At 47.7% G+C, this 12,564-nt stretch overlaps 1 protein-coding gene across 17 annotated transcripts in view; it reads left to right on the plus strand.

Moving 5' to 3' along the window:
• KIAA1217 (KIAA1217 ortholog) overlaps nt 1-12,564 on the plus strand; it is a 291,604-nt gene that overhangs the window by 233,433 nt on the left and 45,607 nt on the right. For 11 of the 17 annotated variants that reach the window (XM_032349632.1, XM_032349622.1, XM_032349623.1 and 8 more), the window contains 2 exons: nt 11,686-11,790; nt 12,300-12,349. In XM_032349632.1, coding sequence (XP_032205523.1) covers nt 11,686-11,790; nt 12,300-12,349 — 155 coding nt within the window. The remainder of the gene's footprint in view (nt 1-11,685; nt 11,791-12,299; nt 12,350-12,564) is intronic. The other 6 variants (XM_032349624.1, XM_032349625.1, XM_032349628.1 and 3 more) reach the window with 1 other exon arrangement.

A 12,564-nucleotide genomic window follows, 5' to 3' on the forward strand; every position in this document is an offset into this window, starting at 1 on the left:
CTCGGTCCTTGTATGTAGTCGTGTGTCTTGATCGGATGCATTTGGCTTCTCTTGTCTTACAAAGACACTTCCGGAAAGCATCTAGTGAGGACAAATTTTATATAGAAGATCTGGAGGTAGAGTCATGTGTTTAGTAGAACACAGAGGACAGTAGGGCTCTCCTTCCAAGATTGCCATGGATTTGGGGGGTAGAGATGCAGGATACAGCCATGTTGACTTTTTTAAGACAGCAGTTTTCCTGTCTGCGCTTCTAGAAAGAAAAACGATCCCAAGTGAGAAGGTGGCTCTATCCAGATGAGTTCCCTTCAGCCGGGAGGCCAAGAAGAGAATGGTCCACATGGCTGTGAGGGAGTGCTGGGGGTTGGGGGGGTGGACAGTGTGTGACAGATGACTCAGTGTGTGAGGCTCTGTCTTCCCTAGGTTATAAAATTCCTTCATTAAATAGCATCGTTATTTCTATTCATGGCACATAAAGCAGCCCTCAAGAATTGTAAAAATCTAGGACATTTATGTTTTGCTACTTTCTATTTATAGTTTGGATCCTATAATGTAAAATATCTTTATTGAAATTCAAGAGTGCTCATCGCAAAGTGACTAAGAGCTCCCTTTCCAAATGTATAACAGATTCCTTCTAATGTAGTGTTGTTCAAGACATGGTAAACTTGAACCGAGATCATATTTTTACATCATTCCACACCTACGATAGCTAAATTCCACACGAGTCGAGAGTCCACTGGGGAGTAGATTCTCGCCTTGCCTCGGCGCCTCTGTCTGGAGAAAGAAAAGCCATGTGAGATGGCATCGTGATCTCTAAGAATTCCCCAGTTGAGAGAAGCAGAGGTCCCCGCCGCGGGCCCCTTAGAAGAGAAAAGAAACTTCTGTGTAGACTGAACAGTGCACGCTAACTGGTGTCCATTGCTATCACTTCATGTCACTTTCTTACTGGAGGAGGATTACGTGTTATTCTGCGGGTAGCTTCGAGGGGTGGAATACCTCCTAGGTTGAACAGTGGATTGAGCGGAAGTCTGAATTCAGATTTATGTCATTGAAAAATGTTCACAGTGACTGGCAGACCTTTGAAGATTTTCGAACTATGCTTTATCCTAAAATTGAGGATTAATTTGTTTTCCTTTTTCCAAGCACATATTCAAAAGTCAGCCGCATCAGAAGCCTCCTAAGTGGTTAGACTTCAGATCTTTCTAGAACGAGGTGTCTTACCTTTGGCGCTTGTTGATATTTTGGGCCGGATGTTTTGTTGTTGGCTGGGTGGAGGGGCTCTTCCGTGCCCTGAAGGATGTCTGGTGGTGTCTCTGGCTTCTTCCCTGCTAGATGCTGGAAGCAAACTACCCCAGCCCCGCCCCTCGTAAGGACAGTCAGAATGTCTGCAGACATTGTCAATTGCACTTCGTGCGGGGGTGGGGGGGATGCGGTGGTGGGGGGTAAGGGTTGGGGTCAGATGCAAAATGCCCCTGTCTGAGAAGCGCCGGTTCTCAAGGAAATTTGGACTTTTTCTGCTTAATGAAGTAGAGACACGGAAGAGTACCCCACACTCAGATAATGTAAATTGTGACATTCGTAAAACATGGATCTTGACAATCGTTACCCCAGTTCAGCCCTTCACCTCTTGGTGAAGCACCTTCACTACCGTGAAAACCTGCTCTTACGACCTTTGATTCAGTCCATCCGTGATCAACCATTCACTGAGGGGCAGCAGTGTGCCGTGTTCATGAACGGGAACTCCAAAGCCAGACTGCCCGGGGTTCACATCCCGGTTCTGACACTGGCTAGCAGTGGAGACCTTTGACAGGTTACTGAACCTCTGCCTCAGTTTGCTTATCTGTAAAATAGGTGTAATAATAACACCTACCTCATGGGCTGGAACAACTCGGTACAATTAAGAGCGTGTGTTCCACATGGCAAGGAGTTGTGTGTTTCTGCTTCGAACAAAGCACCCTACTACATGCTGCTCACCAGAGATCAGTGTGGAGAGATGGCTAAGACCGGGACTGTGCCTAAAGAAGCAAGGAGACGGATTGTCAAGCGTACCCCCAGGAAGAGCAAAAAGCAGGTGGGCAGGTGTGGAGAAAATAAAACTAAGTGTGAACAGAGAAGAGAATTAGCTGGGCTTAAAGATCCAAGGTAGAATGTTTAGAATATCAAAGCCACTTTAAAATCCAGTTCAGGAGAGCAGTCAGAGTTCCATCTCTTCTGGGGTCCAGAAGCAGAAAGACAAGCCAGGATTAGGACATCCTTTTAAATGCGCCTAAGCTATGTGAGTGATGACAGAGATGCCTGACCAGGAAACACCGACATTATTAGGTCATCGGTTTTGCTGCCTAACAGTGCCTGACTGATTTCGGCTCTTGTCTGAACTGCTTTCCCACGTAGCTCTAATTATGGATCAATAAATGTTTATGGAGCCCCTCTTAAGTGCTGAGCTGCAGACTGGATGCTTTATAGCGTAGAGAGAAACCTCGATGTGGTCCCCACGCACAAGGGATGTAAACTAGGAAGACAGTCATAAAACAGGAAAAGCATGATACAAGCAATGCCACGGTTAAGGAGAGGAACTTCTGAGCTGAAAATGCAGGCTAAAAACGGTTTCGTAGGAACCACCACACCAGTAGGATTTCTCTCATGGGTGATGCCCAGGGGTGCTTTCCTTGTCACCTGAGGGTGACACCGTCTCCTAGCAAAGCAAAGGGAGCACACCATTCCGGGTCAATGAGAGGGGGATGTGTCTCTCCCCGGGCGCTGGAGCTCCAGGGGGAAGATCTGTTCTCCACATCTCCACGTCCAGCTGGAAAGTCAGGACACGTTTCACTTGAAAACAATGAGGAACAATGATCGCGCTAATAATACCCTGTAGGTTGAAGAGGCTTCCGTGGACCAGCTGGAAATCCAGCCACCATCTATTCCAAGTACGAAACAATGAAAGTACAAGTAAACTTTTCAATTACAAGGCTGTCATAATCTGGGGGACTGCTTGTACATAATTCATTCAAAAGAAGTGATACAGACAGTAATTGCTGTGAATTCAGAAAAAAAAAAAAAAAAAAAGAGCTCTTTCCCGAACTTGCGCTGGTCTGGGAGCTTTCGTGAGGATGTCGGAATGGACTGCGATTCAAGGGATATACACAATGAAATGAAAAGATGTCATTTGGAAAGACGGACTGATCTCTCTCTCAAATTTGCTGTTATTTCTGCTTTATGGTTCCAGACAAATAACACCTGCGCATGCTGTTCTGCTGGTCTCGGAAGCCAAATCGGTGTCAGTCCATCGAATTATTACTTCCTGCACAGGAATATAACGTCATGGTTAAGTAATATTTGCTTGTCGCTCCTTAGGCTGCCGGATTCAGGCGAGAGCTGACTGGTAAACATGATGCTTAACCATCGGGCTAATTCGTGAAGCCAGCTCTGCTCTTACACAAGGGATATTCTAGCAGAACTACCGGCGGAATGAAAGCTTCGAGGTCTGTCTTACCTTAAGCAAACCAGTTTCTCAAAAGGGAAAGCCATCCTCTGTCACTAATTAGATAACATTAAAATGCACCCCATATCTCCTTTGAATAGTCACGAGGTGCTGTCAGTCCGGTGGCTTAGACCCAAAACCAGAAGCAAAGCCAGAGTGACCTAAATGCTGTGCGATTTGGATAATCCCCTTCCCTCGCCTTCTTCAAGGAGAAGAGGAATACACGTTTAGGGATGGGTTCTTTGGCAGGAGCTGCTCAGTGTGGAGTCAGTGTGGTTCCCATCCGGCCTGAAGATGGGGTATCTCCCAGTTCCCCGATGGCCCAGGAACCGGGTAATCCCAGGTCCTCGTGATGTTCAGGCCCTATTTGAGCCTCTCTCGTGACTAGTGGCCCATCCGTCTGGAGGAGATGGCGGAGATTTTACACTTGGCTTTTCTTGAGTTTTTGGAGTTTTATTTTTCACGAGTGAAGTGTCAAAAATTTCGCCAGATCTAACCATTAATTCCAACGTTCAAAAATGGCGGGTCTACAGAAGTCAGGATTGGCCACCACACTCGTGTAGGGCCAGCTTGTATGAGGAGTAAACCCCTCCTCCCCCTCCCCGACCATCTTCAGAGATGACCCCGGATCTGAGAGGCCACTCTGCTCATCGCTGACTTTACAGGAGAATCAGACAAGAGATTTCCCATAGAGCCTGGCGTCTGGAGCTCTTCCAGCCAAATGATGTCGTTACTGTCAAACTGTGTCAATATTTTTTTTTTTGTCTTTGTAATAAAAACAGTATGTCCCTCACTCCTCCAGTAAACACAGACATCTAAGAAGGATGAAATGCAAAAAGACATTTGGGAGGCCAGCTCTAGGAAACGCCTCCCTTCTATCTCCTGAGTCTGTCTTTTGAGTTCACCCTAAGGTTTTCTACATCAAAAGCAGGAGGAAGCAGAGAGCGTATTTCCACAGCTCCTGTAGGACCCCTCAAGAGACCCATCTCTCCATCACCTCTGACACCATCTCTTGTTGGAAGATCAGTGGCAGGCCCCGGTAAAGCAGCTGGAACACGATCGAACGGCTCTTCGTACCGGTTTGTACCTGTGCAAAATCTGCGATGTCATTTCCAAAAGCATGAAGATGAAACATTACCTACCCTCAGGGAGGAGAAAGAAAATGCCAAGTAGGTGATTTCACAAGCCAGGGTGTAGGCTCATCCTGGGGAGCGAAGGTTCTCACCTCCAGGGAAATGAAGCGCCTCACCCCAGGTGGTGAGTCACTGTCCTTGGGAGGGCCCCTGCCTGGCTAAGCCTCCCTGCCCTTCGCGGTAATAGGGGGATGGTAGTATGACTTCTCGATGGTGCTTGAATGACATGGGCATACACTGGGAAGTGACCTGGAAGGTTCTGTCAGAGCAGTGGGTGGCTCTGTTCCGTAGGGCCACTGGATCTGGCCCTTTGGATCTGAGCGACTGTGTCCTCACGCCTGATGTGGGCTGTATTCTGGTTCCAGCCAGTACAGTCTGCCCGGAAAGCAAGTTGTGAATCAGGTTAAAGGCTACCTGGAGAACTTCCTGGCGTTTTTGCTGTGCTGGGCAGAACGCTCTTGGGTGATCGGGCTCATGGGAGCGCGGAGCTGGGTGTGGCTGAGCTTAGCGTGACCTGCGGGGCCCGCCTTGCCCCTCCCCCCCCGTTTTTTTTGGCTTGTCAAGATCACTAAACCAGAAGGGAAGAGAAACGGTGGGACCTAACTAAGTTCCTTCCAACCAGAAAATTCTGTAATTCTAGAATCCTAAGTCTGGCTGCATTTCAGACATAGTATGCTCTTGGAGGGTTGGGCATAAGGAAATGGGCACCTCTGTTTCACAAGGGGTGCCAGGCTTTGAAGGCCCCATCTCCTCTGTGCGCTGAAAGTTCATTCAGCCTTTTACATAACGGGTCACGAGCTCCTGGTTCCCTGGCTGCAGGTCAGCTCGGGCTCCGTGCGTCCGGAGAGGCTGTCCCGTCTCAGGTGTGCAACGCAGGCGTGACCGCTTCATTCATCCCGTACTTGGGTCAGAGGCCTTGGTGTCCTCTTGATTGGTCTCTCTCCCACTCCCCATTAGGACAACCAGAGAAGGCGTCCCTTACTCCAGCCCTCTTCCTCGAGCTTCCTGCTGGTGGTGCCAGCTGCCACCCGTCTGCAGCGGTGGCCTCCGACCTGGTGTCCCTACCCTGTCCCCGCCCGCCTCTGGAGCCAGAGAACAAATCTAAATTAATGCCTGCTCCAGAATTGTTGCTTCCATTGAATGTTCTTAGTCTAATTCCACTGCCCTTGCCCCAGGACTCCCCTAGTGTGCTGTTCTTCTCTCTTTTCCTTCTGCTAAATCCTATTCTTTTGGGCTTCGTTCACGTGTCTCCTAATAGGAGGCGTTGCTCTTCCCCAGCTGACACCGTCTGTGCCCGTCCTCCGGGGGCACCTGACCGCTAGGAGCACACGGACCTAGATCCCAGCCAGCTATGCCCACCCCTGCCCCACCCCCAGTTGGATCATCCGAAGTCTGGGGTCAGCAAAAAAGACCAGTAGCATTTTCCCCCAGCACCTGTCATAGGGCTCACACTCAGTAGCAATCACGGAAGTTATTGGCAATCAAATGTCACTTCAGTCCTTTCGGGTAAATAGCACCAGTTACAAGCTAATATGCGAAAAACTATTTATTCCAAGGAACACAGCATTCTCTTCACATCTCATCATGAGCTTTCATTTTCTTAGTGCCTCAGTGAATTTATAAAGAAAGATTAGAAATAGCTTTCCCCCCACCAGATCTTTATAAATGGGGCTCCATTTTTTGCCTGTTTCTTTACAGGCGTCATTAGATGTGCATATCTTCGTGGCCATCAGTCAAAGGCAGAGCATTCCAGATGCTATTCGCTTTGGTCATTATTTCTTTGTTGAGTTGGGGAAAAGCTGGACTTTCCAGATCTAGACAGTAAAACCAGACCAAGTAAGAACCGAAGGTCAGAGTATGTCTGAAGAAGAGTCGAGCGTCTTGGAATGGCCAACTTGTGAAAGGGTTACCTGAGTAGACGTTGACGCTCTAAGAGATAATGAATTGGAATGGGACGGGGGGAGGCCAGCTTCCTGTGCTGAAGTCCTCCAAGGACGTGGGAATGTCCGAGATGCTGGTAGGGCATTTACGGGTGAGGAAGTCAGAATTCAGAAGCGTGGCAGATGTTGAACAGCTGGCCAGAACAATGGGCTGAAGCAGTAAGAGGAAACATGAAGCATACCCAGTCTTCCTTCTCCATGGGCAGAGGATCAGGGGAGAGATAGCAGCCTTCAAGGTCAATGTTATCAACACCATTTCTTCGTGACCGTCTGTTTCTGGTTTTCGCCCAAGGACTGAGAACACAAGAAAGTGCCAGACATGGTTGCATGCAGTGGTTGGGGGACAACCTTAATGCGTACGGAACACGGCAGCCCCGTGGCAGTTACTGGCCACGCCCACAGTGTCTCCTCAAGAAATCTAGAGGTTTCAGTGAGCAGTTAGATTGATGGGGTGTTTTCAGAGGAATGTTTTTAGTTATAGAATTCTTTCACCAATAGGTTAACTTCGGGCAGAAATAGAAAGTTCCCTGCTCGGAGTCCTATTTGAAGCTTTACCACAAATTCAGATCATTCGAATTCCAGTGTTCTGTTGAACTCTTCTGAAAACAGTGACTTTAATTACTTTGTTTTTTTTTTTTCCCCCTCATACCAGAGAATCAGGGCATGAGCAAACAAGAGCATAGCCCAGCTTTAAGCCTGTTCGCTATTCCGTTCTGGAAAATGACTTTGGCACTGCCAAGATTAAAGGGTTTTAGTTCACTTAGATTTTCTCCCAGAAACAAACAAACAAACAAAAAAGTGACTCTGAGGAAGGAATGATGATGCTTTATTCACTGTCTCGTTCACACCAGCTTCTTTCGTGCCTAGCACAGAGTAACGTGCTTGAAAACATTTGCTGATGGCTTGTCTGCTGTTCATGACTTTTTTGTGGGGAGATGGAGGGCACAGGGAATGATCAGGAACAGATAGTAAAAATACTCACAAAATACAGGAACTGGAAATGAATTGATGGGCCCCCTGGGAAGCACTCCCAGAAGGCCAGCCCCCAACCCCCCAATCATCGCTGTTACTGACTCTCCTGAGCCAGTGGGCTCAGCGTTGGTAACTGACTCGGGAGGTGAACGACCCTCCACCGGCGTTGGTCGCATCAGCTCAGCCAGCTGTTTTCCCTCAGCTCCCCGACACTCCTCCTGGATGGCTAAAAACATACCTTTAGGGATTCATTATAAAATTACCAGTCTCCTAGTTGTTACGGCACAGACTTGTTTTTTAATAGTCATTCATTTACCTAGAGATAAGACAGTAAGGACTTAATTCAGGTTTAATGAGGCCTGGGTCAGCACAGAGGCCAGTCCCGGGTCAAAAAAAGGCTGAAGGTGAAAACTTGAATCCAAAAGTTGGATAAGTGGAGTTACTGGCTAAACGTATTCCCCCCAAATCAGACTCATTCCTTCCCTGTCCTCGGAAGGCAGAGAGCAGACCACGCACAGTCTGGGCTTTGCCTCATCAGAGGCGGACGTGGGCTTTCAAGGAAAGCTGGTTGTAGCAGAGGGAGTTTAAATACTGGGATCAGCACTTTCCCTGGATTGGACTTGAATTTTTTTATTAATATTATGCTTGGGCCCCAGGAAGATGCATTCAGCCAGGCTGACTTACGGCCCTAAATGACTAGTTAACCATACATACTAATCACATAAATATGGCTTATGGAATGATACAAAAAGGTTTATGAAATCACTTTTAAACCATCTTTTCAACAGTAATTATACCAGTCCTGTAATACCTTAAGCCAAGGAATATTGGCAAGCATTGGCTGAAATGTCTTTAATATTCTGATGGTTATCGTACAGAATTGCCACTGCAACAAAATGACAGGGTCGTATTTAATTTCTCGTCTTCCGCTGCGTTTCTCTTTTCTCCTTTTCACATTAAAACATACTTCATAACATTTCATCATGGGAGAAGGCTGCATAAGTTTCCAGTCGCTGTAATTTAGTTAAACCATAAAATTGTTTCCAGATTACCAACCATGAAATGGAAAGACAATCTTATTTATGAATTTATAAATCAGATAATCTCCCTCAAATGAATCCTGAAACCAGAAACACTTTGATGATTAAATAGGAGGGGAAAAAGTTTTCTCATTACCATGTGTCAAAAGAATTGTATTTTTGTAAAGCAGTTTTGGTCGAGGCAGTGGAACACGTGGGTACGATCACATGGGTTGGTCACGTGCACGCCCCGCTGTTTCCTGGACAATGGGAGAGAGTTGTCTCCTGACCTTGGCTGTCAGGCTCAAGTATTCTGTACTCTCAGGGCTCTGACAGATCATGTCTCCTTCCTGGTGGCCCCACCAGTGACATAGCCTAGAGGAGGCCACGCAGACAGCTTTGACAGCCGTCCTCAGAGAGAGAAAGGGAGAACCAAATGTGTATGTATAGAGCCAAGAATAGAGCTTTGCTCCAGAGCATCCAAAACTTCTATCCCAGGCAGTTGGGTGATGATGTCAACATAATGTCTGATGAGGAAGGAAGAGTGGAGTGAGATTTGGGTATTGTCTTTCTCTGCATCCTAAAACCACCATGCAGGGAAGCCCAGTGAGCAGCTGAGTACCCACTGAAAAAGGAAAAAGCCAATAAAGGCATGTACGAAGCCCTTCGGACGCCTGTGTGGAGAGGACCCACGGGGATGAATAGTTGAAGAGCAGTGTTCTGACTCTGAATGATTCGGGCGCTTTGCTTGGATTTGATGCTGCTGCCCTCCCTTGTTAAACGGGGTAGTGAAAGCTGGTGACCAGAGAGTGATCAGAAAGGGCCCTGTTCAGGGTTGCACCTAGAGCCAGTGTTGGAATCCCTTCCACCATTTCCTCCTGTCAGATTCTCACTTAATGCTTTATAGTCGTAGATGTAGCTGGTTTTCACCATCGCTGTCGCCTGTCTGGTTAGGTTGTCACCGTGCCTTCCTATCCCACGCTCCAGCTTCACAGGCTCCTTTAAGCCATTTCCTAACCAAGGCTGCCTAGACTCTAAAAATGAGGTGTCACTCAAGGAAGGAAGGTGGGGTGGCCGGGAGGGATCTTCTGCACGTGCCTAGGATTGAGTAAGAGCCGTGAACTAGTACCATCTCAAGGAGCTCTGAGTGCCCCTCTACTCGAGGTCATGAGCTTGACTCCAGCATTACTGTGGGAAGAATGGGGGCCCGGGATGACTTTCTTCTGCTGCTCAGCAGATCTCCTGGACATCATTCATTTCCCAAGAGCCCATTTGTCTTTTTCTACCACTCAGCAGGCAGCATGACCAACCACCACTTTCCTTGGCCACTTGGGTCTGATAAACTTGGGATTGCCATTGGAGGTTCACTAACCTGATTTCTTGATTAGAATTTCTTACTAGTTCTCTGTTTGCGACATGCACTGTCTAATGGCAGAGAGGAGGCCAAAAACACAGGTAGGACTCAAAACGCTATGCCACTCAGTTCAGCCTTCACTACTCTGCCTGGAAGCAACTGGAAAGTCACTCCAGGAACTTCCACTCTATTTGCAATTTTTTCTCTCTACCATAGTTTCTTGCAGTAGAACAAAGAGATCATACTATTTAGCACATCAGCTGGATACTTTTCCTTACTGTGTTCACAACCAGTGACTATTCAGATTGCGTGACTTCCATCCGAGAAACTCGGGATTGTGTCAGAACCATCCATTTTAACCTAAAGAAAACGCATGCGACTGTGAAGTCAAAGTCATAATTGTGCTCAGTGTTTCATATGGCGCTACGGGTTGTACTCCCAAGACAAAAAGCAAGGCCAGAGGTTTTTATACAGACAGAATTACCTTTGCGAAGTTGGAGATACAGATACGTCGTCTCTCGATTAGTCCAGCTCAACCAGCTGTTTGTTCTCTAGCACAAGAACAGGCCGCCATGTTTTTTTCCATGCAATACCAGATAAAGAAGTCAGCTTGTGCTTAAAAGCTACAATGTCTGAATATGCTGTTTGTAGTACGGGAATCCCCAGGGCTAACACTACCAGGGGCCTGTGGGGTGAGGAACCGTGGTGGAGAGCGGGGTCACGTCTTTGTCTCGAGCCATCCCCCGCTGGGACACCTGCTGAGGGGATACGTTGGCGGACGAGGTACCCCCACTACTCAGACTGTTCTCCGCTGTCTCCCTTGTCTTGTTTGAAACCACCACGTAAGTGTCATTGCGTTTCACTGGCAGTGACAGCCATTGCTGCCCACCATCCTCCGTCAGGGGAGGTCACTCTGTTGTGGTGGTGTTTTTTTCACGTGCTGGAAATAACAGTCATCGTTCTGCGAAACTGCCATTGGCCAGGGCTCGAAGAGGGGAGCCTGTGTGAAAGGCCAGACGGACGGTGCCGTGACCTCAGAGAGCCCCAAACAGAGGGGGGCAGTGTCTGTGCACAGTTCCTCATGGGGGGATTTTTCACTTGCGTCTTCAGATGGTCAAGTTGTCAGGGATATTTGTCTTCCTGCCGGATCCTGTGAAAGCCCCAGATTAAGGTTCCTACGACATTAGACTCGGCAGCCCCTTCCCCCAAGTCAGACAGTAATTCCAGTCCTGTTTTTCCTTCGGAGACATCCATTTGTGTCGCTCTTGGGCTGTACAATTTGTACTCCACACTCGGCCAGCGTCTCCGTCATTGACACCAAAACCTCGGTGACAGCCTTCCAGCCCATGAGGACAGCTTGCAAGTCTGTGCCACCGGGCCCCAGCTAGCCTAGGACATGGCTGGTGTCAGCGATCAATTTGCAACAGCAGGGCAGAAATTCACAAAAACACGGCGGACAGAGTCCTTTCAGAAGGAAGCACTTTTCCGTTTTCCAGGAGGCCTGGGCTAGCTCCTCTGTCTGGTGTTGTTTTTTGTTGTTGTTGTTGTGGTTTTTTTTGTTTTGTTTTTTTTTTTCCCCCCAGTGAGCTCAGTGGGTTAATATTAAACTCTGATCATTGAATCTTGAACCCAGTAAGGATTTGTAGGCTGTTCACATCCCCGGGGCCAGGATGGGATGAACTTTGGCAGCCTCCTAGGTGGTCCATTTTATAACCCTCCGCAGATCATTCACCTAGACAAACCAGTCTGAAAGTCAATAATAGCTTTAACCAACGATTCTCTTGTTTTACAGAGAGAGGATGCAAGCCATGGAGAAACAGATTGCCAGTTTAACTGGCCTTGTTCAGTCGGCGCTTTTTAAAGGGCCCATTACAAGTAATAGCAAAGATGCGTCTAGGTAAAAAGAAGAAAGAAAACCAATGAAAAATAATTCGATCTGTTTCTCTTTAATCATTATGATAATCCATTCATTCAAATCCGTTTTTCTTGTAATCATCTCAAGGCTGAAAATATTCCCATCTCTATGAATCATGGTGTGTTTGTTTGTTTTCCTTCTGGTAATTCTTGGTCGAAGGTAACACTTTGGCCCAAGAAGGGTAAATGGGCTTCCCAGTGCATGTGGCTTCACGGACCACGGCGCCCGTGCCCACGAGCGCCATCCACTCGTCTCCACGTCCGCCTCATCTGAAAGTCATGAGTGCTGCTCGGCTGCATTCCACCCGCAGTGGCAAGTCCACACCTGGGAAGCCTCTTCCATTCTGGCCGGTGGTGATGCTGACGCTCAAATACCCTCATTGCTTGATACCATCACGAGCCGCTGCTAATCGCTTAGAATAGTGAATGGAAGGGGCCAAAAAAAAAGAATTTTGGAAACTGTGTAGCTGACTTTCTTTTTCTTTTATTCAGTGAGAAAATGATGAAAACCACAGCCAATAAGAGCCACACGGAGAGCGCAGGTAAGTGTTTTTCCGAGCCTCGGCGGGCTGCCTTGGATTCGCTTTGGCTGGTTTCGGAGCATTTAACGTTTCTCTACGTCGCGTAATTGGTTGGATTTCAGAGGCTTTCTGGATAACGCCCCCCACAACCCCAACCACCACCAACACCCCCTTCCCAGCTTAATGCTGAAATTCCAGAGTAGTCACTAATTAATTCAGGGGGGAGGGCGTGGCCT

Source organism: Mustela erminea, chromosome 6 (genome assembly GCF_009829155.1).
Source record: "Mustela erminea isolate mMusErm1 chromosome 6, mMusErm1.Pri, whole genome shotgun sequence".
In the NCBI taxonomy this organism is placed as follows: Eukaryota; Metazoa; Chordata; class Mammalia; order Carnivora; family Mustelidae; genus Mustela; species Mustela erminea.